Source organism: Penicillium lagena (genome assembly GCF_028827675.1).
Source record: "Penicillium lagena strain IBT 129212 chromosome Unknown utg000008l_segment0_segment0, whole genome shotgun sequence".
Classification (NCBI taxonomy): Eukaryota; Fungi; Ascomycota; class Eurotiomycetes; order Eurotiales; family Aspergillaceae; genus Penicillium; species Penicillium lagena.
This window is the reverse complement of record NW_026623229.1, coordinates 690,199-717,247: the sequence shown is the minus strand read 5'-3', so window position 1 is coordinate 717,247 and position 27,049 is coordinate 690,199. Positions and strand designations below refer to the sequence as shown.

General features: G+C 51.9%; 11 protein-coding genes across 11 annotated transcripts; 6 read left to right on the top strand and 5 right to left on the bottom strand.

Annotated features, from left to right (window-relative positions):
* Positions 1–149: 149 nt before the first annotated feature.
* Positions 150–2,194, bottom strand: N7510_010848 (putative GARP complex subunit (Sac2); the record flags this gene model as incomplete). The annotated part of the gene is made up of 2 exons (XM_056982773.1): positions 150–946; positions 997–2,194. 2 exons carry the CDS (start codon positions 2,192–2,194, stop codon positions 150–152), a joined length of 1,995 nt encoding a protein of 664 aa, XP_056828267.1.
* Positions 2,195–2,414: 220 nt separating this feature from the next.
* Positions 2,415–3,161, top strand: N7510_010847 (Eukaryotic translation initiation factor eIF-5A; the record flags this gene model as incomplete). The annotated part of the gene is made up of 4 exons (XM_056982772.1): positions 2,415–2,426; positions 2,582–2,848; positions 2,908–3,040; positions 3,097–3,161. 4 exons carry the CDS (start codon positions 2,415–2,417, stop codon positions 3,159–3,161), a joined length of 477 nt encoding a protein of 158 aa, XP_056828266.1.
* Positions 3,162–3,634: 473 nt separating this feature from the next.
* Positions 3,635–5,677, top strand: N7510_010846 (TFIIB-type zinc finger domain-containing protein; the record flags this gene model as incomplete). The annotated part of the gene is made up of 8 exons (XM_056982771.1): positions 3,635–3,742; positions 3,823–3,913; positions 3,967–4,076; positions 4,127–4,377; positions 4,428–4,533; positions 4,589–4,727; positions 4,779–5,165; positions 5,229–5,677. 8 exons carry the CDS (start codon positions 3,635–3,637, stop codon positions 5,675–5,677), a joined length of 1,641 nt encoding a protein of 546 aa, XP_056828265.1.
* A 1,422-nt stretch (positions 5,678–7,099) lies between these two features.
* N7510_010845 (Yip1 family protein) lies at positions 7,100–8,171 on the bottom strand (the record flags this gene model as incomplete). The annotated part of the gene is made up of 4 exons (XM_056982770.1): positions 7,100–7,184; positions 7,246–7,957; positions 8,021–8,072; positions 8,127–8,171. The coding sequence occupies 4 exons, from the start codon at positions 8,169–8,171 to the stop codon at positions 7,100–7,102; spliced, it is 894 nt and encodes a 297-aa protein (XP_056828264.1).
* A 408-nt stretch (positions 8,172–8,579) lies between these two features.
* Positions 8,580–9,937, top strand: N7510_010844 (TBC domain-containing protein; the record flags this gene model as incomplete). The annotated part of the gene is made up of 4 exons (XM_056982769.1): positions 8,580–8,826; positions 8,877–9,008; positions 9,064–9,570; positions 9,612–9,937. 4 exons carry the CDS (start codon positions 8,580–8,582, stop codon positions 9,935–9,937), a joined length of 1,212 nt encoding a protein of 403 aa, XP_056828263.1.
* A 706-nt stretch (positions 9,938–10,643) lies between these two features.
* On the top strand, positions 10,644–14,538 carry thtA (the record flags this gene model as incomplete). Its single annotated transcript, XM_056982768.1, has 4 exons — positions 10,644–12,810; positions 12,869–13,041; positions 13,097–13,464; positions 13,509–14,538. The coding sequence occupies 4 exons, from the start codon at positions 10,644–10,646 to the stop codon at positions 14,536–14,538; spliced, it is 3,738 nt and encodes a 1,245-aa protein (XP_056828262.1).
* A 392-nt stretch (positions 14,539–14,930) lies between these two features.
* Positions 14,931–18,190, top strand: N7510_010842 (putative mitochondrial translation initiation factor IF-2; the record flags this gene model as incomplete). The annotated part of the gene is made up of 3 exons (XM_056982767.1): positions 14,931–15,368; positions 15,429–17,887; positions 17,947–18,190. The coding sequence occupies 3 exons, from the start codon at positions 14,931–14,933 to the stop codon at positions 18,188–18,190; spliced, it is 3,141 nt and encodes a 1,046-aa protein (XP_056828261.1).
* A 443-nt stretch (positions 18,191–18,633) lies between these two features.
* On the bottom strand, positions 18,634–19,412 carry N7510_010841 (rhodanese-like domain-containing protein; the record flags this gene model as incomplete). The annotated part of the gene is made up of 2 exons (XM_056982766.1): positions 18,634–19,014; positions 19,128–19,412. 2 exons carry the CDS (start codon positions 19,410–19,412, stop codon positions 18,634–18,636), a joined length of 666 nt encoding a protein of 221 aa, XP_056828260.1.
* A 954-nt stretch (positions 19,413–20,366) lies between these two features.
* On the bottom strand, positions 20,367–23,171 carry N7510_010840 (fungal specific transcription factor domain-containing protein; the record flags this gene model as incomplete). Its single annotated transcript, XM_056982765.1, has 5 exons — positions 20,367–21,714; positions 21,769–22,508; positions 22,584–22,689; positions 22,838–23,009; positions 23,099–23,171. 5 exons carry the CDS (start codon positions 23,169–23,171, stop codon positions 20,367–20,369), a joined length of 2,439 nt encoding a protein of 812 aa, XP_056828259.1.
* A 394-nt stretch (positions 23,172–23,565) lies between these two features.
* Positions 23,566–25,790, top strand: N7510_010839 (transcription factor domain-containing protein; the record flags this gene model as incomplete). The annotated part of the gene is made up of 6 exons (XM_056982764.1): positions 23,566–23,635; positions 23,682–24,244; positions 24,306–24,469; positions 24,531–24,710; positions 24,762–25,085; positions 25,151–25,790. 6 exons carry the CDS (start codon positions 23,566–23,568, stop codon positions 25,788–25,790), a joined length of 1,941 nt encoding a protein of 646 aa, XP_056828258.1.
* An 857-nt stretch (positions 25,791–26,647) lies between these two features.
* On the bottom strand, positions 26,648–27,015 carry N7510_010838 (uncharacterized protein; the record flags this gene model as incomplete). Its single annotated transcript, XM_056982763.1, has 2 exons — positions 26,648–26,754; positions 26,814–27,015. 2 exons carry the CDS (start codon positions 27,013–27,015, stop codon positions 26,648–26,650), a joined length of 309 nt encoding a protein of 102 aa, XP_056828257.1.
* Between the last annotated feature and the right edge of the window lie 34 nt (positions 27,016–27,049).

The following is a 27,049-nucleotide window of genomic DNA, read 5'->3' as shown; positions in this document are numbered from 1 at the left end:
CGAAGCATCTCATCCAAATGCTTTGAGGGTCTGTTAGCCAATAACTACAAATCATCGTAGAACAAACTCACCTGTCGTCGCTCTGTCGCTAATTTGCCTTGGGTATCCTGCAGTCGGCCAGTCAGTTCACAGAATTCCCCGGTAAGATATCACAGGCAACATACACTAATGATGGTTAAGATCAACGAATAATTGTTGAACAAAAATCGTTCGCGCCGCTTCGCGTCCGTGCCGTTTCGACTCAGTTTCGCCAGGAGAGCATCGAATTCGGCAGTCAAGCGAGCGAGGCTGTTGGACACGGGTTCGTCATCTCCAGCATCACTGCTGAGGACCAAGATGCCATGTAGAAGCTGGCCAAATCGTTGAGTGAGGAAATGCGGTGCCGAGGACGTTTTCAAGTCATCCCCGCCCGCGATGGACAGTGCAGCACCTGCACTACGTCCAGTATTGGATCCGACTCGCTTCAGTGACTCGTTGTGGAGGTCCATGATGACCTGGAACCGGGGCCATAGGCGCATATTAATCCCATTGACATAGGAGTCGGCCACGGGCACCTTGCGCCGTTGCAGCTCAAAGGCCGAGTGCTGGTTGAGACGAACACAGATCAGAACGCCGAGTGAGTCGGTGGTGTTGTCGATCAATTTCTTTGTCAGGTTCTGGCCAAGGGTAAATATTGGTTCGAAGATGTCCATCGCCATTCGCGATATTTGATGGAATGACAGAGCAGAGAAGAACTCAGTGAGGAAAGAGTATTCGGCAGAGATGTTGTCCACGAGAGCGACATTGAAGTTCCGGAAGGGGGCTTCAATGCCGTGAAATTGGTTGTCTTCCTCGGCCAGATATGAGGATAATGCCTGCGGGTTACTGGTTCGAAGAATATCAATCCGTCTGCCCAAGGAAAATGGGTCGTGTGCGGCAGAGCCAGCTCGGCCGCTGTGGGTATGTCCTGGAGAGCGTGTGAGCATTTTGTATTGCTGATGTACAGGGCGAACCTACCTGTTCGGTGTCCGGACGGCTCGCCTCCAAGTACTTCGTTCCGGTCACTAGGCCAGATCTTGATTTTCTCGAGTGCCTGCAGATACCGCGTAAAATTGGAGGTATAGTACCAGCGCATCGTGTTGATGTATGCTTGTGAGATCTCACCCGCCAGATTTGAGTGGGCCTTGGTCAGGTAGCTGAACAGATCTTTAAACTTCACCAGCCGTTGCTGCTGGATGATCTGCGAGTTGATGTTCGGAGACCGCATCGCACGGATCTGCGCCACCAAGTAGTCCCTGATTCGTTCGACCGCCTGCATCACAGTTAATCCAAGGTACGACTCGGGGGGCGGAAGCAAACGCACCTTGTTCTTCACATCTTCCAGGAGCGGACGAACATCCTCAACCGCTTTGAACCCGTTGGAAGCGGACGCCTTGGCTTCGATGTTCGTCGTCCGGGCGTCGATTTCATTCAAAGCGCGCACCCAATTCTCATCCACAGGACCCTCGACAATGGTCCGGATGGTTTTCGGGGCGATACTGATCTCCTCCACGGCCGGACCCAATAGACGCTCGACATTGCGCCTATTGTCCAACATGGCGTTCAATTGGGTGGAGCGAGTCTGTAGGGACTCGATCTCCGCTGACACGGTGCCCAGTTCAGACTGAAAGTCATTCAGGTAGAGTTCGACCGACTTGCACACATCATCGCAGCCCGTGATGGATGTGTGGAGATCCTGAAACTTGTCGCGTTCCTTCTCGAACTGCTGAACTGTTTGGGCGTTCACATCACTGCCTCGAGTCTTGTTCCCCCGCGCCGGTTCCTGCTCTCCGGCCACGAATTCCTCGAGGCTCCGTCCGTCAAAATGCACGGTTTCTACCAGCTGCGCCGGCCGGCGGTCCAAATACGCGGATCGTCGGGGGAGATCTTTCTCGGTCTGGGTTTCTTTCCCAATAATCCCGCTCAACACTTCCAGCGGATCTGGCACATTGGCCGGACGGGGTCGACGAACATTGGTTTCCTTGGTCTCTGGTCGCGGAAGGGAGGTGGTGGATCCGCTCACGGTGAGCAGGGAGGTGGTGGACGAGGCGCGCGACACGGGCCCGGGACGGCCGTAGGGACTCGGCGACAGATGGGAGGGACGGGGCGGCAAGGGCGAGATGCTGCGATTCGCCCCGGAGGGAGTCGAGGTGCCGGAGATGCGGTCGCGCCACATTCTCTTGATCCATGTGAGGTGATGTCTCGAACTCCCCAAGGACCGAGACGATGAACGGGAAGCACACTAAACCCGATCGGGCCGTAGCGACATGGACGCCCCGCCACAACAAAAATCGCTTTTTTCTTCCTTCCTCTTCCTCCCCTCCACTTCTTCCCGGATACCACTGATCGCTTTCTTTTTTTTTTATCTCCCTTTCGACACTCACTAATCTTTCACCATGGCTGACGAGGTATGTCTCTCTTTCCTACCACCCCGTCTCCATTTCTTTCTGCCTCGATCGGCCCTAGACTCTCCCAGCCCCGCATCCCATGCGGCTCCCCCCCTCTTGCCCTCGGGTGGACAGCCATTTCTGACTGAAGGACCATACTAACTCGCTCCTTCCAGCATGATGTCACCTTCGACTCGGCGGATGCCGGTGCGTCCACCACCTACCCCATGCAGTGCTCGGCTCTGCGCAAGAACGGTCACGTTGTGATCAAGGGCCGTCCCTGCAAGATCGTCGACATGTCCACCTCCAAGACGGGCAAGCACGGTCACGCCAAGGTCCACATGGTCGCCATTGACATCTTCACCGGCAAGAAGCTGGAGGATCTGTCTCCCTCCACCCACAACATGGATGTCCCCAACGTCACCCGCAAGGAGTACCAGCTGGTGCGTAATCCCCACTAAGAGAGCGGGGAAATCGCACAGACACTGACCTTTCTGTCTAGCTGGACATCACTGACGATGACTTCCTGTCCCTGATGGACGACACTGGTGCCACCAAGGACGACGTCAAGGTCCCCGACAGCGATCTCGGTGAGCGCATCATCCGCATGTTCCGTGAGGAGGAGAAGGACGTCAGTAAGTACCCCCGCAATCGTCTTTGGCGGATGCCGTGTCTGACCATCACTTCCCAGACGTCGTTGTCCAGACCGCCATGGGTGAGGAGGCCGCCATCGATGTCAAGGAGGCTCCCAAATAAGCGGATCGCTCCTTGGATCGCCTGTGATGTCAACCGTTATGCTCAAATGGCTTGTGCCACAAAAAAATTCATCTTCAATGGTTCAATGGCCGGGTATTGTCTGTATCCACCATCTAGCCCTGGATGTAGGCTGGACCGACGAGAAGAATTGCTTTGGTTGGCAGCATGACTTGTTATCCGAAGATCAGTTCTGAGTCCCAGCATCTCATGATCGTGTGACGAATGAATCCGTAACCTTTGATTGGTTTAATTTTTATTTTTATCAACGTATTCAGTAGAACCGAGTGTTTTTCCGACACGACCTGTAGTTAACTACTCTGAAGGTATTTTCCTAAGCATGCTGGGGTGGTCGTGGACCCGAAGCGGCGGTGACTTTTTTGCAGAAAAAAAAAGTCCGGGACGTCAACGTTATTCACGTAAAGAACATCCTCCCTTCCACCCAAACCGACAAGTCATGCCCCGCCTGCCCTGGGATGGTGGAATACGTCACTCGAGGGGTCTGCGGCCAAGAAGGATGCCGGACACGGCGCTACTATCTTGACGAGGGCCTATGGTTCTGCAAGCGCGGCCACCGACAAGTGGTAGGATAGCGCCCTTCTCGTCCTGTCATGACGGAGTCAAAGCATAAGCACGGACCGCACAAGGCTAAATCATCTTGCAGGGCGTCCAAGTCGAAGAAGATCCAGAGGATTTTGCAAAGCAGGGCAAGACGCATCGGGTGAAACGCGCCGCGACCGAGAAGTCTAGAAAGAGTACGGTGAACACCCACTCCCTCTCGGTGGACGCGCTGACACTGCCATAAAAGCATATCGCGGTCGTCAGGCATATACGCTTTTCCTGCAGGCCTACCAGTTGATCCTCTGGAAACAGTGTCATGTCTTGGTTCGCGAGCAAGGCTTTCCCGAGCAGTTCGAGGTAAGTGGATGAACGGCCCGAAGGGATGTGAGACTCAGACATTTGTCTAGAACGTCGTTCGCGACCTCTGGGCTCTCCGGCTGCAGGACTACGCATTGAAGATCAATGAATCCCTCGAGGAGGACGAATCGGAGCCCGAGCTCTTCAGTTCGCAGCCAACCGAAAAGGACGAGTCGCCAGAGCTAGGCTTCAAACCCCGTGGGAAGTACCTAGCCTGGCCTCGTCTCATCGATTCCATCGGGCTATGTTATCTAGCTGCCCTCGTAATGAGACTTCCGATTTGTGTCAGTGATTTTCATCGGTATGCATCTTGATCTCCCCTTGCTATAAAGAGATTGACATTTGTTGCAGTCTGGTCATCCGGCAAGACGTTCCCTACATCCGAGTCGTGAGGGAAATCCCGCGCGAGATGAGGGATAAATTTCCCCCAGAATACCTATCACTGCTCGAGGTCAGCGTATGTACACTACTGAGTGTCACATCGGGGGATCGGCTGACCTTTTTCATCACAGAAACTCCCGAAAGCTGGCCACTTCCAGCGAGCCTTCTTCGAGCTGCAGTTATTTTACGAGCGTCGCTTCGGAGTCGTCATCCCTCCACTAAACTCTCCTCTCATTCTGTATCGTCACATTAAGAGACTGGCGGTTCCAGGTAAGAGAGATCTCCCGGGTTGAAGCCTCTGCTGTTGACACGAGGTTCTAGTCGAGGTATACGAGGCAGTCAAGAAACTGCAAGATATAGTGGGTTTCACATACCAATATCCCTTTCGAAAACAAGGGCGCAAAACGCCGCTCCACCTGCCTGATGTCCAGATCATGGCTTTGATCGTCATTGCTACGAAACTACTATTCCCATTTGATAACGTAAAGCGGTATCCGACTACGAGCAATGAGCCTGCTGCTCAGACCATGGACTGGAATATCTGGGCGCAGGCACACAGACACTTCGACAGCCATGACCGTCCTGCTGGCGACATCGGGAAGGGCAATGCTATCCACGTCACTGATAAAGACGTGCTGAATATGACCCCGGCTCAGATGGACCAGTACATGGACTGGTATGCAAACAGCTGGCTGGACACTTCAGGAGGTAAGGATTGCTGATCTATTATGAAACAATTGCATTTGACACTGATTTGATCATCACGTATAGCGACCAACCCTCTTGCCGGAATGTTCCCTACGACGCAGCCAAATTCGGATACTGATCCACCTCCATCTATGACCACAGACCCGGACGAAGCTTTGGAAACTCTGTTACACACCGTGATTCAAGACCTCCGGCCCAGGCGAGTTGTCCCAACCGAAGAGCAGGGAGTGTCCCGTCCGGGCTCTCGGTACCAGCGGTGTCGGCCAGGGTCTACATTCACTGGGCCTGAGCAAGCATTTTACGAACTGACGGCCCAGCTCGCAGCTGTTTCGGAACAAACGCTGCTCCGAGCTGTCTCGCACACCGAGACTCGGATTGAACGGTTCTTGGACGACCAGAAACTCCCCGAAGACTTTCGCGAGAGCGGCCCGGATGCGTTGGATGGCGATGTGCTGGATGACCTGGACGAACAGATGACAGATCTGGTCATGGGTGATGGTATGGAGATGTAGTAGGCATCGCGGCGTCTTCTGCAGCATTTAGCGTTATTTTATTTATAGTAATGATATCCCATGTTTTCCTTGCATTCCATAGTTGAACAGAGATATGTCACGTGCAATAATAGCCCTATCCACGTGACTAGTACATCCAGGGCTATGTGGATCGCGTGACCACGGTTTCCTAAGCGAGCTCACTCACATTGCCGCCGCCTCTTCCGCCTCGATCTCACTGCGACCGACAACAACGAAAACCCGCAACCAGTACGTACAGGCCCTTCAGATACCTATTCCAGTGTCCCCTTGACCTTTCAAGCTAACCTTTTCTTTTTCTGCGTCTTCCAGTGCAGATGTAGGTCAATCTGAACCCCCATTCCCCGTTCCCCGTGCCTCCCAGCCGTGGACCGTCCTCGCAAAGCGTCCCCCCGCCCGATCGCATGAATCCCAGAATCTAATTTCTCTCGAATGCAGTTTCGTCAAGACCCTGACGGGTAAGACCATTACCCTCGACGTTGAGTCGAGCGACACCATCGACAACGTCAAGGCCAAGATCCAGGACAAGGAGGGCATTCCCCCGGACCAGCAGCGTCTGATCTTCGCCGGCAAGCAGCTTGAGGATGGCCGTACCCTGAGCGACTACAACATCCAGAAGGTACGATTCCCTGTGTTGTGGAGGATGTGAGCAGTTGGTGGATATCCTCGGATCCGACGTTACGGTTCGAAGGCTTTCGGGATGGAAATCCGCTGCATCAGTGTTCAGATGTGGGATTGGTTCATATGAATGGTGGCTAACAACACCTTTTTTTTCGTTACAGGAGTCCACTCTCCACCTGGTCCTCCGTCTCCGTGGTGGTATCATCGAGCCTTCCCTGAAGGCCCTTGCCTCCAAGTACAACTGCGAGAAGTCCATCTGCCGCAAGTGCTACGTACGTGACATCGATATTTTCACGCCCCCAAAATGATTCAAACTAACCGGTTCCTCTACAGGCCCGTCTGCCTCCCCGTGCCACCAACTGCCGTAAGAGGAAGTGCGGCCACACCAACCAGCTCCGCCCCAAGAAGAAGCTGAAATAAGCGACTCGCCCCCCTTTTCGTTGTGTTCGGTGTGCGGTGGAGCAGCGTGGTTGGACTGCGACATGGAAGAGGTCTATACATGGCGTTAGAAAATGATGGAACAAATCAATACAGCCACAGTCAGTCGACCTGTTGTTAGTTGGCTCCTCTTGCCTATCGAGTTGCAATTCATGATTTCAATGTTGTAAAAAAAAATTCAAGTTGGAATTCAGTGCTCTCTTTCCTCTCCACTAGATATAGGTACAATGCTTGCGCGAGATGGACTTCGTCGCGCGCAAATCAACAGGAAACAAGAGTGGCCTGCGCCAGGCGGGCCGGAGATACACAGGAGTACGACTAGCATCTCATCTCCACTTTCCCCGTCTACATCATCCACCGACGCTTGTTGTCATCGCCGTCATCATTACTGTCGTGATCCTTGTGTCCCTTCTTCGCCGGGCTACCGTGTCTAGAAGAGGAAGAACTGTCAGCCAAGCTCTGTTAGGTCACGACAGAAGGATTGCACTCACGCAAAGAAAAGCACCGTGATAGCAGCAGCCAGAGCAGCATGCAACACGACCACCAAGATCAACAATATCTTGCTAGCCTTGGCATCCGTAGCATTGAGAACCGGGTAGAGGTTGCGCAGCAGGAAGAAAACCGTCCACACAAAGCCAACACCAACAAGCGCCCAGTTCAGCGCCGTCAGCGGACTCCAGCTGACGAGTGCGACTCCAATCCAAACCAAATTCGAGTACCCATACAACGCCCAGCACTCGATCAGATCAGCCGTCGAGCTACCGAACCAGCGCAGCGCAGCCCACAGCGCAATCGGCACCACGCCCGTATACCCATAGATCAAGCCCGCCGCGCCCGAGAGGAGCCTAAAGTCGTACTCGAAATGCTCGTCGTCATGATTCGCCAACCACTGTGAGATCGTGCCCGTCAGGAAAAGAATCACCACGACCGTCGTCGCGATCCAGATCGGCCCGTATAGGTCCGCGTTGCCCTCTAGTACATCGAGGAAGTTGGTGCGCGGGTACAGAGCCGCCACGCACCGCCGCAGCACCTCGTTCGTGTCCACGTCGAAATACCGCTCGTAGTAGTGCAGTGACCACCAGCTATGCTTGGTCGGCGTGCCGCCGGGGGAGCGGTCCCGGCCACCACCGCGCGATGAGCTCCCGCCTAGGAACGGGGCGGAGTCGGCTTGGGCTTTGGCGTTGCGCTGGTCGGATTCGAAGTCTGGGACGTGTCACAGACATGGTCAGTCATGCTCTCTTGTTGTTGGCGTTGAGGGTAACTCACTGGATGGGTGAAATTCAAGGTCCTCTTGCAGGTCGGTATGTCCGAGGTCGCCCTGCGGGTTGTGTGAGCGACAGACTTGGGGTTAATTGGAGGGTCATTGACATACCTCGGCATCCACGTCAACAACCACATCGTAGCCCTGGTTCGCCATTATGGGTAGACTGGGTGAGGTGGAAGGGCAGGAAGGGGAGTTGCGAAAGAAGAGTACACAACACAGGACACATCAGCTTCCCCCAGCGGGCCAAAACCAACGTAATCAGCCTGGCAGTACCCTGCCGCCTTCTTGACCGGGCCACTGCATAGATGACCTTCCTTCGACAAATATGCGACAATCGGGCCGGTAACCTTCATCATCGATCATTTTGTAAACTGGGAGATTTTTATACAATTCTGAGGCACCCTCCGGTCTGAAGTGCCGTGCCACCGAACAGTGTGTTGTGGGTCATATCGCCAACAAAGGATCCCTGTGAAAATATATCATCTGCAACCACTTTGGGCAAATGTTATAACTCACCTTGATCTGAAATTGCACTGGTGTCTGGGACAAGATTCCCCAGGGATGGATCAGTCCCGAATCAGTTCAGCAAGGGCATCAGTGTCGAGTGTGGAAGAAAAGCTCTCCACGGCATCAAGCGGCGACTCGACTGGGTCATTACCACCCTCAGAGGCAGAACGTCTCTCCAGCCTTCGAGCGGAAAAGGCACTGGCTATCCGCCGCGCGTGCACCTCGCGCAATCTAGATGCCCTCGTCGTGCATGCGACCTCGGAAGGTGGACTACTTCATGATGAACTGCGGCAAATAGCCTGTGAGTTGTTTGAATTTGACTGATGGATAGAACTGATCTCGAGGGAAAAGGGCCTCTCCTTTTACAATGTGGCGACAATACACGACATGATGACCTTAAGCCCCTGGATGAACTGCCCCGGCATGTAGACGAGGACCAGGTCCAGCTTGATGTTGACCGGTCCTTTGTCTACTACCCAAGCGGTTAGTCTGTCTCTTCAAGTTGCATGATTAACTCGGTATACTGACTCCGACGCAGCTCCGGAAGATGAGATATCAACGAAGAAAGAGCAATTATCGGCCCTGATCAGACAAGTCATCAGGAACTACCCGATGCTTTGTTATTTTCAGGGCTACCATGACATCGTCCAGGTCCTACTGCTCGTCCTCGGCACGCAAAAGGCCGCCTCGGCCATGGCACAGATATCCCTCTTTCGCATCAGAGACTACATGCTCCCCTCGCTCTCACCAGCGATAAAGCATCTGCAGTTAATACCTGCAATCATCGAGACGGCCGATCCGAAGCTACGGCAACACCTAGCCAGCATCCAACCCTTTTTCGCTCTCGCAGCCACCTTGACCCTATACGCCCACGACATCCAGGAATACAGCGATATAGCCCGGTTGTTTGATTTTATTCTGGCCAAGGAACCAGTGGTCACCATCTACCTATTTGCAGCCATTATTCTCTCGCGCAAGAAAGAACTGTTGGAGATACCCACCGAAGAGCCGGAAATGCTGCACTTCACTCTCTCCAAGCTCCCTTGTCCGCTCGATCTGGACAGCCATATATTACAGGCCACACAGCTCTTCCAGGACCACCCCCCGAATCACTACCCTTCGGTGCCTGGAAGCAGATCCCTCGGTGCAGTGTGCTCAAGACGTCTCGCGATCCATTTCAGACCTGTACGGTCGACGAAGCTGTGCAACTATTCCACCAGCAGGCGCGGCAGATCCGTCGCGAGGAGTGGAGGAAACAGGCACTGGAGTTTACGTGGAATCATCGGCGGTCGATTGGATCGGTGGCTCTGGCTGTTGTGGTCGGGGCGGCATCAATCTATATCCGTAAGAAAGGCCTGGATGCTTCGATCTGGTCTGTTCTGGGCCGACTACAGGCCTTCTGGAGGGGCTAGAGGGGGTTTAGAGTGTATCCTTGTAATCATCAAGCAACAATTTGTATTGCGCCTGGTATAGATGACTTCGATTTGTGAAACAGAGCTCGTAGACCCATTCTGTTGACAAAAGTACTTCGGCCAGGCAGATGGCCGCCTCAGGCATCAAGCGCGTGACGATCCCCATCGGGCTGCCCGCTTGATACTCTTGTCTTCAACACCACTTGCTCGGCCACCCCATCATTCGATCGTGCGCTTTGGAGTCAAGTCTTGGATCGAATACGCTTTGGCTTGGCTCTCAACCCTATGTGGCTTTCGGTGCCAAGTCAATCCGCCGTGTCCATCACCCGGAATTCCACCGGAGCTCTCCCGCTGCGGAGACAAGCAAGAAGCTCTTCGGTGCTTCACTGGGCACCACCTGCGCGTACCACGCGTCTGATTAATACTCTTTCAACCGAAGGTCAGTCTTGATGGTGGTTTACTCTTCATGGTCCAAAATTCATATACTGAAAGATTTAGATCGCGATATCGCGGGCCCTGCGGGGCAGACATATTCTCACCTCGTCTCTGGGCTTCTGCGCTGAGAATGCCTTTTTGTCCAGAGTCTATCTAGACTCTCACCGACAATCGACCTCAGCGTACAAGGTCGTTCTTTCGCTCTCTGGAACATCACTTTCATCCTCATCATTCGTTTATTCTTCCTTTCTCTCGTCAAGACACCTTCGTTATGTCAAACTCCTACCGAGAATCTAGCGAATCCCGCGAAACGCAGGAAGTGCACCAGCCAGTCGCGTTGCTCTTCCGAACTGTCCTGGCCAGCCCCATGATCCAGTGGATGATACCAGCCCGTCTCCGTAGCAAAGACCACAATGACGTTGTCTTTGTGGGTGAAAAGCGCGTGCAGATCAAAGAAGCCATAAATGGCCACCTTGAAGATGTGCTTGAAAAGACGGATTTTGATGCACCAATTGTGGGTGCAAAGGTAATCAATGTCAGCACTCAGCTGCCTTTGGACACACAGGTCAGGGCCGGGGGTCGTGCGAAAGAAATGAATATCGATCCGGACCATCTACCTCCTCAGATCCTGCTACTCGCTCTGGATATGAAGGAACTTGTCTTCCTTTACCGTTCGATTTCCAATGAGGACTTCTTCGTCACCTATCGTCGGCCACTGCCCCAAGACGTCAGTTTGGCTGAGAAGTTTGGGCGGCACATTGCGGTCGATCCAAAGTCGCGGGGACTTGCCGTCAGCGCGTCAAGCAACTATTTCGGTGTTTTCTGGTTGAATTCTCCCCATGATCTCCAGCTACAGATGACGAATGGGCAGCTGGATCCGGTGGAAGCGGAACATTTCTTCACGGTGGATGGAGACATACTGTTCATGGAGTTTCTCTATCCTAGAGCTCCCCCCAATGATAAAACCATCACCCTGCTTCTCATAGTTTCCCAGGAGAGTGGCACCCAAGCTGTGGTCTATCAATGGGATGAGCAGAACACCATGCGCCGGACCAGACCCCGAGTCAAGGAAATCAAACTACGGGAACAGGATCGACAGCCGACTATGGTGGTTCCGTTGACCAAGGAATCATCATTCCTGCTGATTACAACCTCTTCGATGACCGTTTATTCCACCAACTCTGCAACTCAACCTCGGATTTACCCCACCATCATTCCTGCCCCTGACCAAGGTCAGGCTGCACTATGGACTCGTTGGGCAAGACCATCCCGCAATTGGTTGTATAGCCAAAACTTCGACGGCATCTACGTTTGTCGCGAAGATGGCTGGATCTACTACTTAGAGTTTGGTAACGAGGGTGCTCTGGAGAACCTAACTGACTTGGGCCAACTTCACTGTGATGTCGATACCGCCTTTGATGTGCTTAATATGGGCGACGGAGGGGCCGACTTCATAATGGCCGCTGGAAGTATGGGTGATGGTGGGCTGTTCGTCCAGAAGGCGCGAGAGCATCCAAAATGCGAGCAACGATTCCTGAATTGGGCCCCAGTGACAGACGTTGTCACCGTGCCCTCAGGGGCTCAAGGAGCTCTGGAAGACGATATGGATCGCAGTCGACTGTTTGTCTGTTCGGCATCTTCCTCGGCGGTTGGAGCATTGACTGAGCTGCGGTATGGAGTCGAAGCGCCAATCAATATCGCTGCCTCCCTAGGCGATATCCCGACGGTTCGGGACATATGGAGTGAGGACATCAATGGCCGCACATATGTGATGATCTCAGACCCCATCTCCTCTCAGCTTTTGTGTATGAGCTCAGATTTGGAAGACGAGATTACTGCTCTTGATGAAGTGGATACGGGGCTGGACGATGCACAGACTTTGGCTGCAGGGTTCACACCCTCGGGGGTGTTTATCCAAGTGACTGACAGGGCCATCCATTTCTTTGTCACAAATAAGCAATCCCTTAACAACTCTGTCAAGCATGATCCAAACCACAATCTCATCACCGTCACTGTTGATGGCCCTAGCTCTCTGATTGCTGCTGCGATGAGAGGTGAGGATGGAATGAGCCTGCACGTGGCTCGAGTTGTTACTACGTCTGACTCTGCTGTCTCGATGTCAAGCGTTGGAAGTCCAGTCGGGATTGAGAAATACCCCGTTTGTCTCTCTATCCAGAAGTTCGGTGATACCTCATTTTTGTTCATGGGCTCGGGTGATGGAAGCGTGCTCGTATTCCATATTGATGACGAAGCCGTCACCTTTTTGTTTGACATCGCCATCTCTGTTCAATCGGAAGAAGACATATCCATGGCGGTTGAGAGCTTTGCAACCATTTCCACCAACGTCAAGGGCTCTCTACAGGCACTTTTGTTTTGTGGTCTGCGAAGTGGCATCCTTATTCCGTTCGAGATTGATTTCAATGCTCCCACTCTCATTGGTAAATCGGCGTCACCCTGTTGCTATCACGGGCTGGGCTAACCCTTATTGATCTCCAGGACTGACTCAGAAACCACCGACACAGATCGGGAAGACATCGATCAGGCTTCAGGGCAGTGGTTCCTTTGCCTTATTCACATGTGGACATGAGCTTTGGCGCGTGTCATACACTGAAGATGGCATGGCCCCCAGCTACTTCCTTTGGCGGGTCTGGATCACCGACAGAATCAATGTGAGTCCCGCGAGTGCCGTTTGATTCTGGACACTTCATCTAACTTCTCCGGTAGTCCGCTTACTTTCCCGTAACCCTCAACAGCTTCTCTTTAATCAACTCCCATGCCTCGGGAAATACCTTGGGCTCCCTTTTCTGCTTTTCAGATGGACAGCTGCTCATGTGCACTCTGGAGAAAAGAGCGAAGCCGGTTCCTCGACGCATTGATCTGCCAGGTAGACCCGGCAAGCTTTGCTACTCTAAACACTTGGAAAGCTTGATTGTATCATACACCCTTCCCGACACTCTTCCTGATGGAGCATCACCAGAGGACGCTCAACGCCCATACATTGAATTTGTGGATCCGGACTCGCAGCAGGCAGTGATCCACCAGAACAGACCGTGGTTGCCAGAAAACAATGAGCCATGGCGACCTAAAGGGGGGTTGGTGAGACGATCACTTGCATTTTTGACTGGATGCCCATCAGAGGTGACAAAAAATACCACTTGATTGCTGTGGGAACCTCGCGGCCCTATACTGATGACTTCGACTCGTCTCGGGGTCGGGTCATCCTCTTGCAAGTCTCTCGCAACCCAGCTAATCCATCCCGGATCGATTGCTTCTTTAAGCACATGAAGTCGGTGCAAAAGCCTGTACGCACTATCGCATCGTATGTCGACACTTTGATCATCTCTGCTGGCAAGTCTGTTTTCCCGCTGAGGTCCCTCCATTCCATGATCCAATGGCTTAGCCACGCCGTGCTCTCTCTGCCTTCTCCTGCTGTTGCGATCACCGTGCATGGACAGTATGTCTACATTACCACCTCGCGCAATGGGCTCATGGTGTATGAAATCAGGGACGGGTCTTGGGTCCCCCATGCGTTGGACATTGTCCAGCGTGATGGGCTATCCCACAGTATCCTCCCCAGCAATCCAGACCTCACGTTCGCCAGTAGCCGGGGCGGCGGTGTCCGCTTGCTCGTGGATATCGAGAACATGACGATGAATCACACGCTTCCAGGACCACGGTCGGAGATCTATCTTCCACTCTCCATCTCCAAACTTCTGGTGGGAAACTGGTGCCCGACCTTATCTCCCGCCCGACAGGCGATGTATGGCGTAGGTCTTAACGGAACGGTACACCAGTTCTTGACTCTCGAGAAAAAAGAATGGCGTCTCCTCCGATTCCTACAGAATCTCTGCGAGAGGGACCCGGCCATCAACACGTCCCTGACCAAGAGAAGGAGACGCCCCAATCCAAGGGACCTCGTACCGGTGGATCCCAGTGGGGTGCAGAGACAGATTGACGGCGATATCCTGGCCCGGCTGAGCGGACTGGACGCCGATTATTTGCAGGATATGATCAAGGATTCTCCGCGCCTTGACCCATGGCCCCCTATGCGGAATGGCTTGGAGTCCCAGTTCTATGAAATGGTCCAGGATGTGCTAGGGGTCTCGGCGAACCATGGTGAGGCGGCGCTTGGGTGGTTGCGGCAGTTGCTGCACTTGGAATCTTGAATAGCTAGAGCCAAGGAATAGGGGATGCACAGATCTGGTGATGTCTGTATCTACTGTGTTGTACACTGAGAACAAGATGTGATAGTTTGTTGTAATTCATTCACGGTGGGATGTATGTAGTGGCGAGTGAGATTCGTCCATTTGATTGTTCCCCACCATAAATGATGTTCCTCCGCCCGAAATTCTTTTTCGCCCTCGACACCTTCCCCCACCACCAGAGAGCCACGCTCTGCCTTTCTTTTTTGGGCTCTTCTTCGGCATTTGACGTTTGCCCACTGCCTCTCCCCGTGAGCCAGCATCTGAACGGTTAACTCCGTTTGTGGGCGCTCACTCGATTCCATTACCGGTCGCTACACCGAACACATCTCCAAAAAAGGATCACAAGACACAAAATGGCACCCAAGAAGAAGGGAAATAAGCGTCAGGAGGAGGACTGGGAGGCCGAGATGGGTGAAACCGCCCCTGCTGCTGAGTCCCCGACCACCGAGCAGCCTGCAGAGGACGGTGCTCCTGCGGATGAGGAGGAGATGGGCGGCGGCGGCGGCCTCCTCGCTGCGGTGAGGAGGAACAAAAACAAGAAGGCAAAGAAGGGCAAGCCCGTCAACGATTTCGTTGAGGGCGAGGATGCCGTCAACGACTTTGCCGGCAAGGAGCCCGAGGAGGGTACGTTTGACGACGATGATGTTTTCGCCGGCAAGAAGACGAAACCCATCAAGGATGTGCCTCCGCCACCTCCGCCTGCCGAGGGGGAGGGAGAGTTCCGCGTGAAGAGCAAGAAGGAGAAGGAGAAGGAGAAGAAGGAACGTGAGAAGCAGCGGAAGAAGGAGCAGGTATGTTGGAGAGGATCTCCGCGAGCTATATTACATGCTGACCCAACCTTTCTGATGTAGGCTGCCACAAAGAAGAAGGCCGCTCCTGCTGAAGCCAAGGCCCAGCCGACCAAGGCTGCTGCCGAGCCTGAAAAGCCCGCCGCTGCCGAGCCAGCTCCTGCCGCAGAGTCAGCGGGTTCTAAGAAGAAGCTCAACCCTCGACTGGCGATGCTTCAGAAGCAACAGGAGCTCCTCAGACAGCAGCGTGAAGAGGAAGAGCGAATCCAGAGAGAAGCGGAAGAGGCCAATGCGAAGAAGGAGGCTGAAGAGGCCGAGGAAGAGAAGAAGCGGGAGGAGGCTCGTCAGAAGAAGAAGGAGCGTGAGCGAGAGAAGAAGGAGGAGCTCCGCAGACAGGGCAAGCTGCTCACCAAGGCCCAGAAGGAACAGCAAGCAAAGAATGAATTGCGGATGAAGCAGATGCTTGCCGCTGGTGGCAAGGTCGCGGGTCTGGAGGGCGGAGCCGAGAAGAAACGCCCCATCTATGATCAGAAGAAGAAGAAGAAGGGTGGCAAGAAGGAGGAAGACGATCTTGAAGCCGCCGCCGCTCGCGCTCAGGCTCAGCGTGAGGCGGAAGAAGAGCGCCGAAAGAAGGAGGCCGAGGAGAAGGCCAAGGCTGAGGCTGCCGCCGCCGCCGCTGCTCCTGCGGAGGATAGCGATGGTATCGACGACTGGGAGAAGGCTGCCGACATGGACGACGACGTGAAGGACAGCTGGGATGCTCCCTCGGATGAAGAAGAAGAGCAGAAGCCCGCCGCCAATGGTGAAGCCAAGGCTGAGGAAGAGTCTGAAGAGGATTCCGAAGAGGATTCCGAAGAGGATTCCTCTGAGGACGAGGAGCAGTCTGCCGCTCAACGGGCCCTTGCGCAGAAGAAGGCAGAGGCCGCCGAACGGAAACGAGTCCAGCATGAGGAGGCTTTGAAGGCTCGTTCCAAGGACAACCTGCGCTCTCCTATCTGCTGTATTCTTGGGCACGTCGATACTGGAAAGACCAAGCTTCTCGACAAGATCCGACAGACCAACGTGCAAGAAGGCGAAGCGGGTGGTATCACGCAGCAGATCGGTGCCACTTACTTCCCCGTGGATGCTCTGAAGCAGAAAACGGCCGTGGTCAACCAGGACGGCAAGTTCGAATTCAAGATCCCCGGTCTGTTGATTATCGATACTCCCGGTCACGAGTCTTTCTCCAACCTTCGGTCAAGAGGTTCGTCTCTTTGTAATATTGCTATTCTGGTTGTCGATATCATGCACGGCCTCGAGCCCCAGACTCTCGAGTCTATGCGTCTTTTGCGTGACCGCAAGACTCCGTTCATCGTTGCTCTGAACAAGATTGATCGTCTCTACGGCTGGAAGAAGATCGACAACAACGGTTTTCAGGAGAGCTTGGCGATGCAGAGCAAGGGCGTCCAGAACGAATTCCGCACCCGTCTGGAGCAGACCAAGCTGGCTTTTGCCGAGCAGGGTTTCAACTCTGAGCTCTTCTTCGAGAACAAGTCGATGGCTAAATTCGTCTCCCTGGTGCCCACCTCCGCCCACACGGGTGAGGGTGTCCCCGATATGCTGAAGCTCTTGACCACCCTGACGCAGGAGCGCATGACCAACGCGCTGATGTATCTGTCCGAGGTGGAGTGCACGGTTCTCGAGGTCAAGGTTATCGAGGGTCTGGGTACTACCATCGATGTGGTTTTGTCCAACGGTGTCCTCCGTGAAGGTGATCGGGTTGTGCTGTGTGGTCTGAACGGGCCTATAGCTACCAATATTCGAGCACTCTTGACACCCGCGCCTCTGAAGGAACTGCGTCTGAAGTCGCAGTACGTCCACAACAAGGAGGTCAAAGCCGCTCTTGGTGTCAAGATTGCTGCCAACGACCTGGATAATGCCATCGCTGGCTCTCGTCTGATGGTTGTCGGTCCGGATGATGACGAAGAGGACGTTATGGATGAAGTCATGTCCGATCTGGAAAATCTGTTGAGCCGTGTCTCCACGGACCAGCGCGGTGTCACCGTCCAGGCATCCACCCTGGGTTCGCTCGAGGCCCTTCTCGAGTTCCTGCGAGTCTCAAAGATCCCCGTTGCCAATATCTCCATCGGCCCAGTCTACAAGCGCGATGTCATGCAGGCAGGAACGATGCTTGAAAAGTCCAAAGAATACGCGGTCATGCTGTGTTTCGATGTCAGAGTTGACAAGGACGCTGCCGCCTACGCTGCGGAAATTGGTGTCAAGATCTTCACGGCCGACATCATTTATCATTTGTTCGATGACTTCACTGCCCACATGGCCCAGCTGACCGAGCAGCGGAAGGAAGAGAGCAAGCTTCTTGCTGTCTTCCCCTGTGTTATCAAGCCTGTGGCTGTTTTCAACAAGAAGGACCCCATCGTTATTGGTGTCGACGTCGTCGAAGGCAGCCTGCGCATGCACACCCCGCTGTGTGTCATCAAGACCAATGCTGCTGGTGTCAGGGAAGTGATCGATATCGGCAGAGTGTAAGTTTGTTTTCTATCTCTGGTTTGGCTTGTTCTCTAACTCTCTCTCCCCTCTCTAGAACTTCCATCGAGCGAGACCACAAGGCCGTCCCAGTCTGCAAGAGAGGCCAGCCCTCTGTGGCCGTCAAGGTCGAGGGTCCCAATCAGCCCATGTACGGCCGCCAGATCGAAGAGAAGGACCAACTGTACTCGAAAATCTCGCGCGCCAGCATCGATACCCTCAAGGAGTTCTACCGGGCCGAGGTGTCCATGGAAGAGTGGGGCCTGGTCAAGAAGCTCAAGCCTGTGTTCGAGATTCCGTGAAATGGGTGCACCAAGATTATCGTTGGGAGCATAGGCAATAAACCCTAGGGGCGCCACGAGGTCATCGTTCAACGGGTCTTACGGCCGAGTCAGAAGTGTCCGAATGTGATATGATTACCATTAAAAAGGAGGGAAAAGTTATTGTGTTTGATTGTGATATGGACATAACAATGAATGACTACGACGATGTGACGGATGGACAGCCTAGGGATTGTGATTTGGCATTGTTTTCACTAACAATAACTCCTGTATATGGCCTAGGAGTGGGTGAGAGCCGGATCTGATCTGTTTGTTATGTCTTATCTGTCGTTAGAACCCGTTGAATGGATATTTGTTTGATCTTACTTCCACGTAGTATCAACCACATCCCGAGCCAAACAAACATCTAGTATCGATCCAAGTCCTATTTTTTCTATATACAATTTCCCAACGCAATAAATAGTTTACAGATCCTCCCCCTCCCACTTCTCAACCCTCCCACCCCTCTTCTCCCAATCCAACCAAGATCCCTCATAAACCCCAATGCGAGCCGGATCATATCCAGCCTGGATAGCCAACTGCGCCGCGGCACGAGCACGCACACCAGCCTTGCAGTAAAAGATCATCTCTCCATCTTGTTTCGAGCCGGGTTTGGGAAAGGCAAACCGCGTCTCGAACTCATCCGGTGTGAGGAATAGAGCGTCGGGCTGAGACGCGAGCGGGATGGCCACTGCTGATGGGATTATTCCTGTGCCGGTTAGTTCGGCGGGTTCGCGGACGTCGATCAGGATTATGGGAGCGTGGGTTGGGCTTGTGGCTGAGTCGGCGGGGAGAGAGGCGTTGATCTGGGAGGTTAGTTAGTATATGTTTTAAGACATAGGTTAGGTTTAAAGCCAGTTAGAAGAGGGAAGTTATGTCGGTGGCTTGAGAGTAGAAAGTACACAGAATGGAAACATACCTCCTCGAACCCCCACTGTCGCAGACTATTATCCGGCGAAGCATCATTGCTCTTCCACCGAAAACTCTGTCCCCGGCCATAGAATTGCTGATACTTCTGAGTCTGAAAGTTCAAGCCCGTGGCCAGAGGACAAGCTCGTGTCCGAGCAGAGAGAGTGAGTGTTCTAGTGGCCGCGGATGAACACGGGCTTCGACGCCGGATAGCGGGCCCCAACGGCGCGGTCAGCTTGACGGATGTTTGTCCGAGCGCTGAGCGCCGTAGCGCGGATGAGAATGGTGTCACCATGGCTGTGTTGCTTGGGCAAATGGTTTGTTGGAGATGCGTTCGTTCGGGTTCCGGGGTTGTGATGTCAGGTCTGCCGCCGAACACCGCCTGCGCGTTTGGGGAACTGATGGATAGAGTGGAATCCGTACAATAGGTATTTCGGTAGGAGTGCCTAGGTATAGAGTATCTTGAAATTCATCAGACATCTTCTACATTTATTTCGAAATATACAGAACTGTCCTTCTAAAAAACCATATGATATGTTAGTCGCCATATATCTTGTCACGATAGCAGGCATCCTACCACTAGTCATTGTAGAGTAGTTTAGGAATGCACTAGCTATCTCTCAAGCAAGGAAGTTGCTATCTTACAACCACGAGGACATTCTCGGCTCCTAGAACTTAACGGCACCACTCGCCGGCTAAGGGTAATTCCACGGTTGTAGAGCTAGTAGATGATCCGGATGGTATTGATTCCAATGATAGAGAACATGCACTAGGAGATATGATGGGGTTGACGTTGAAAAGAATCAGCAAGGCAATAGTAAGGCCCAAACTCGCAAGGATGGATTTGAAAAGCCGAAGATCAGTATGCCGATTCTTCATGACCGACTTTTCTTCTCTACCAAACTGGGTGATGACAATCGACCATGCCTGCGATGGCTTTTAAGCTATCTTTGTGTATCTATCCTTGCGTCACACCCCAGGAATTTGCTCAGTATTTGGACATAGTGTGTAATTGGTTACCGTATGTTATAACTAGGGGATCAACTTTTACCTCATCGCAGTAATGGCGCCACGTTGCTTTCCATAACCTCTTCACTCAATGATACGCACCTAGTCAATTTGAACATGGTGTAGATACAAGGGAAGAGGACTCTCATTATTGTCCCCTTGGGTCGTGTTTTGAGCGGTTTGGACGGACAGAGCTTTATTGAAGAGTAGTTTATGGATACTTTTGTTTCAAATATTGTACTCAACCAATCCACGATCCCCTGTCCTCAAGCTCAGGGAAGGCGGACCACGCAAACTCGCTGATAGGATCATAAGCAGAATAATCCTCGCCCATCTCATGCCCCGCTGCGTTTGATGGAATTGGGGGATGGTTCCCCGGGGTGATGGAATCAGATCCTAAGGGAATTGGCTGATTTGCGTTGGCTCCCCCGACAGAGCCAGCTGCAGATCCCTCTCCGATAATTCGGTGACACATTTGCGCATGATTGACAGGCTGAGTATGTCCTTCGTGTCGCTTTTGGAGATTGGAATGTGACGATAGGTCGCTGACATCGAATCCCATGGGTTTCGCCAGCCGGCGGAACGCACTGTCACATAGTTGCCATGCTCTATGTGAAGCGACGCTTTGCTCGGACATTCCGTGAAGCCATCGAACACACTTCTTGGCCAACTGCAGCAGACTACTCTCCGCCTCAGGCATGTGGATACTACCAAAGGAAAGTTCAAGGATCATGATCGTTGCTGCCTGCATAACATAATGAAGAAGACACCACCAAGGGCGGGCTCCATGTGATGGGCCAGTGGATGGCCCATCTGGGATAAGATTCGCCATCTGAGTGGCAGATTTCAGGGCTGATATAGCCATGGTACGGCTGAAATGTTGTTCCTCGTCGGATACTCTCTGAGAGGAGGTGTGCCGGCAGAGGCATGGTCGACCCAACATAATTCGCGCGCTATGATATTGGAACGCTAAACCCATCTTCTCGCCATGGGCTTGATCACCATCGTGCACATGCGTGAAGTCCAGACCGGGCGGAAGTGAGGAGAACCAAACATCGACCCTAGCTTGTAGTTCATCAATACGGGTTCTCACACTCTTCCAATTTTGGTGCACAGAGTTTAATGAGTAGACGCAGTCTAAAAGCTCTTGCATCATCATTGTGAGATCGCAGGAGTAGAGGAAATACAGTCCAGCGTTGACAGAGAGGCTATGCAGCCACGAGCGAGCGGCTAGGATGTCTTCTTCGCTGCCGAAATTGCTAAATGGCGTCTGTCGAAGAAATGAGCTTGCCATAGCAGTGTCTATGCGCTTGTTTCGGAGATCTGGATCATTGAGAAGCAAAGCGGCGGATGGCTCTTGCAGTTGAGTTTCTTCAAATGGGAGAGGAAACGGTGAGCTACACATATTCACCGAAATACAAGTAGGTCGGCCGGTCATCAGTCCAAGTTTGTTCTCGAGCATGTATAGAGACCACCAGACTCTGTTGCGAACTTCCTTGGATATATTTGAAACAGCTGGGTCGCAGTTCTTCAAATTGATGCCAAGAGAGACTGCGGACCGTATCGCCAAAGCAGAGATTCTCCATGCCCTTAACAATGCCCTGTCAGCTTCAATCCTAAAGAGTAGGGTGTTCCTACGTTACCTGTTTATTTGATCCGTAGAAAGCAGATAGAACGCAGTTAAGCCCTCCACCTGGACTTGCTGAAGATCTGGATGGCGAAACAAGTCACTGCCGCTCATGCTCAGCATCCGAGCTCGGGTAAGAAACAAGAGGTGACTTTGATCATCTCCATACCACTCTAACCCGGCCGAGTGAGCGTAATTGGCGGCAATGGCGAATATAATGTTCAAAATTGCCATCCATTTATCACCAGGTAGAGCAAAACTGTCAAAAAACGTCCGGTATTGATGGCAAAATAAAGGACGATTAATAATTGGGAAGTACGGATGAGCCACCTGCAGATAGGTTTCGAAAAGTTTGTCCGCCAGTGGCCGAGGTGGTAGCCAATACATCTGCACCGGCTCCGATACTTCTATTTCGAAATCATCGAGATGATAGTTTACCTCATGAGGGACAAACTTATCACCAATGATATCACTTTCGCTGAAGTCAAAACGCTCAGAATGGGACCTATTGCGCTTTTCTGCCTCCTCTTGCAGACGCTGCATCCAAGTGATATCCGAGCTCTTGCCGATATGTCCTGTGGCCCGGGATTGATCGGTACGGTTGACATCATCTTTCACTTGATCAAGATCCTCTAGTGATCCAACGGAGGAAGGTGAGCTGTCTTGCTCTCCCCTCACTTCATCTTGGTTGTTTCCTCCGCGAGAGGCCGGGCTCCTGGACATGTCCTTGGATACATAGCCGGAATCCGAGTCCTGCTATAGAACTCAATTTTAATAAACCGCGAAGCTGGGGATTTATATTCTCGGAACACAGAGAACGAAGTGCCTTACCAACAGATCTTTGATTCGCTTAGCTGTGCGCCCTGGCACGAGAAGCTCCACCTCCTTCAGTACGGCCTGACACTCCTGCAATTTGCTAAGAAGATCTTCATTTTGCCTGATAACGATAGAGGAGATTTAGCCTGCGATGATTTCAATGCAAATAAGAGAACCTCGTCATCGTTTGTAAAAATGCTTCGGAGCAGAAACACAATTTGTGCGAACATACTTCTTCATTTTCTCACGCAGTGCTGGCGGATACACACACGTCGTCCTTATTTCTCGACATTGCCTGCAAACCGGGGTATCGCCGCTGCATTTCGTTTTTCGTAGCCGGCATGATTCGCATGCCCGAGGAACGCGCCTGCCGTACCTCGGTGAGGCGGCCGACCGTTGTCGAGGGATCGCGATCTTCGCATGTCTCGCCCCTGTCGAAGACTGCGGTACGACAGTGATAGGTGTTTCTATCAACGATGTCCTTCTAGCGTTCGGTATGTGGGGAGCGCTCGCGGTTGCCGAGAAATCACTTCGGGGCCATGGCTCTGGCCGCTCGTCTTCCCCGATAAAGCCCCCCGGCGGTTGAGATGGCTGTTCCGTCATAGGAACATGTTGAAGCTCTGATCCTATTCAAGTGTTTCGATCTTGTCCAAAAACAACCAGCGCTGAGAGATTAAAAATGGTCGTTAATCAAGAGTAACAATGTGGGATACAGGAGCGAGAAACGAAGCAAAATTTATCTTTAAAATGGTTCACCAATTCCTCTCCACTCTCGCTGATATTTAGTAGAATACCAGATTGTGTGTTGTCTGATGTCATTATTCGGTCATTGAGAAATCAAGTGTAGTCCCTGATATCCCAATATTAAGAAGACCTCGCGGGTCAATTTTTAAGTTACATTTAGGTTTCAATTCATCTTCAAATCATTGTCTTATGTCGAATAAACCGGGGCACAAGCGCCCCGCCGCTGGCCCAGCTACTCACTCAAATAAGAAAAATGCAAGTCGACCCGTCTGCTCGAACGGCGGCCCATACTAATCAACACCTAGATGAGCGAAAATGGCGCGGTAATAAGCCCATCTCAGACCTATGGAAGCTTGGCGCCTGTCACAGGCAGCCGGCCCAGCAAGGCCGGCGATCTTCGCGCAGCATCAGGCCCCCACTACGGTGAAGTGACAAAAGCTATTGCAGCTGAACCGAGCTACAATCGCGAGCTACTCTTTGAACTTTTTGAGACGGTTCGCCGGGCGGATCGGAGCCATGAACAGGAACTCCTTGAGATGATCCAGGATCGCAAGCCTGCGCAGCAACTCCGTGCCTTTCTCGACGGAATGTTAGCGAATGCAGGACTGTCTGAATTGAATAAACAAATAATTTCATCTGGCGCTAAACGCAGAACAGCGATCGAGAATGACGCGCCCTCAGTTCGTCCCATGGTTATGGACATTCACTATTTGTGTGACATTGTCCCATTTACTGTTCCTGCAAAACCGTGGACAACAGTCACGGACAGCGACGACTTGGTCTCACATTTAGTGTCTTTGTACCTGACTTGGGGTTACCCTTTCTACGCTTTTTTCTGTCGTGAAACTTTTGTTAAGCACATGAGATCCGGTCGACTGAACTCAGACTTCTGTAGTCCTTTTTTAGTGAATGCTCTCCTCGCCAATGCGTGTGTAAGTGACTAGGCCCAGCCATTCGGCCCTAGTATAGTTAAATATGTCTGACTCAATACAGTTCTACTCAGATTACTCGGAGGCATATAGCTTGCCCGGAGACGTGAAAAGGAAAGGGGCTCATTTTCTGGCCGAAGCCGAACGGCATCTGAAATCACATCAATTTGAGAGCGGAAGCGATATCCGTCTGGCTTCTTTACAGGCATCACTGCTGCTATATGAAAGGTAATAATACCTTGGTTTCATGATGCTCGTTTGTTCTTACTCTGACTTGGTGGCTCTCCAGGTACTCCATGGATGGTACCGACAATTATGGATATGCAATGCTCCATAGAGCAATAGGGATGGCGGAGTCACTTGGCATTGTGAACAATACTAGAAAGCCACGCCTGGAAGAACCGTATATGTCTAAGGACATGATAACATCTCTCAAGCGAACTGCATGGGGTTTGTTTCAGATTGATACGTAAGGCCTTTTCCAATTCGGTTGGAGTATTTGAAACTAATTTTCTTGCAGAATCGTTCACATGAACTTCCTCAGACAGAGCCATATAAAGGACGTGAACGTGGACCGCATTGACCGTGATGAAACGCCCGAGGACGAATTATGGATACCATATCCAGTCCAAAGCAAACCCCGAAATTCTTACATGAGCTTGTATTTTGATGAGGCATGCAAGCTATCTTACATCGCAAGGGATACAGCTTGGGAGATGCCGCACGCGCTCAAGGATGTGAAGCTCAAGCAGGAGGTGTACGGTCGGCTGCAAGATTGGAGACGAGAGCTGCCCCTGATATTCAACCCGAGAGACAACCCAGCACCGTATATCCTCATCCTCATGTTTGTGCTGCCATTATATTTTACCCAGTTTCTGGTTTGTGTTCTAATGGGAAATCTCACGACAGGATGCGCTATCACACGCTCGTGATCAACTTGTGGTGTTATGATCTCCAAGATAATTTGGCAATCATAGAAGCAAGCGAAGACACTCCTGATTCAGCTAACCCGAATAATTATGCCATCAAGACCGCTCTATCCTCTGCGCGAGAAATTGCCTATATTATCGAAGTATACAGAGAGGCATATGGGCTGATATATTGCCATCAGTTTTCCATGTATGCTATCAATGTGTCACTGTTTTGCATGCTTGCACAAGACTCTTTTGATATCTTGGATTCCGATTTCTTAAGCCTTACAAGTGCGTTTTCCACCGTTGCTTGCCGTACGAGGGTGGGGAGGCATCTTTTCCATGCATTCAAATTGGCCGTCCGCTCCCGAACCCATGGCGGACAGACGCTTAGCACGGATGATGCCTCACCTGTGGTCAGGGAACTTTTTGGGCCGCGTGAAAACTTACGCGAACCAGACAGGTGGGATCACTATGCGGAAGGGTTGGCAGAGGTGGAGGGTGGGGCGAGCTTCCTCAGAGAACTTGATATGGATCCTGTTGTACCTGGATTGCTCGACATGCTCAAATGGTACGAGAAAATGAGCATTGGGAAAGAACCCCGGTGGAGAGGAAATAGTCGAGACCCTGCTTTCTAATTTCTTCTCCTATCATCTTTACTGGCCACGGTATTAGATAAATTCCATGAGATTATTTCCCAGAACTTTTTGGTTTAAGGATAACCAAGCTCGAGGATCCTCTTGGCTGTACTGAGATTAGCCTCGATGCGCCCTATATGCACATCTAGCAGACTTCCATCAGGTACACAATTTGATCATCTTGACATTCGTCTTGCCTATTTCACAAGATTGATATACAGATATCTTGCTCACAAGGCCTACGAGCTATCCATGGGACCAACAAGCCAGGCTGCGCTGGGATTGAGATCAGATCAGCTTCAGTGAAACAATGCATCATGTGTGAGGCCACCATGCAGGATAGAAACCTGTAATATGATAGTTTTGTGACACTACAACTTCTTCATAATACCCCACTGTAAATCCAACAGAAAAGTTGGGGTTTGTGAATAGGCTTTTAGCGAGAGCACATGGACGAGGCGTTTCTAGTAGCCCACAATGAATTCTTCCACTATACCCGAGGTATTAGCGTTGGTGTTTAGCGATTGAATGTTCCAAAATAGTGTAATTCCTATGGATCTCGCATTTCAACAGCTCCGAACTATGATCAACAACGCAATAGGAGAGCAATGAAGCTCGTGTTTCTAATGTCTCGAAGTTTTGGGGCAAGGCTCGGCGTGGGTGCCACCATTCGGGCGGCCGGCGGACGACAAGGATTTGCACTTGGCATAGTAATTCGTGATATTATTTTTGTAGCGGCATTCCTCCCTGGTATTGTATTGAGAAAGTTTTCTGCCAGGAGCGCATGATTACGAAGATAAGGATCAAAAGATACAAAGCTTGCATTTGGTACATAACATCATCCTGCGACGTCTAAGCTAATTCAACTTCTTGTTTCCAGCCTTGGCGGGGCGTCCTTGACGACCCTGATACTGCAGAAAGCCGTAGATACAGCCGGCAATAATTGCGATGACAACAATATTGCCTTTTCACATGAATTGTTAGCGCTTCGCGACTCTGGGAAGCTGGGATCAGAGGTCTTACTAGCAATAAATTTTCCTATTCCACCTGCGGCTTCCAAGATATTTCCCGCCCCATGTAGCACCATTCTGAAAGTGCCAACGAAAAAGTGAGCAATGGCCGCTACGAGCCCGAAGACTGCATTGAACGCGCTGTTGAACACGGAAAATATGACTTCAAAGACAGAACTGATGAGGTCCTTGAGGGAAGTTATGATTGACGCCATGATTGATGCAGCGGTTGTGCGTGTTGTGCGTGTT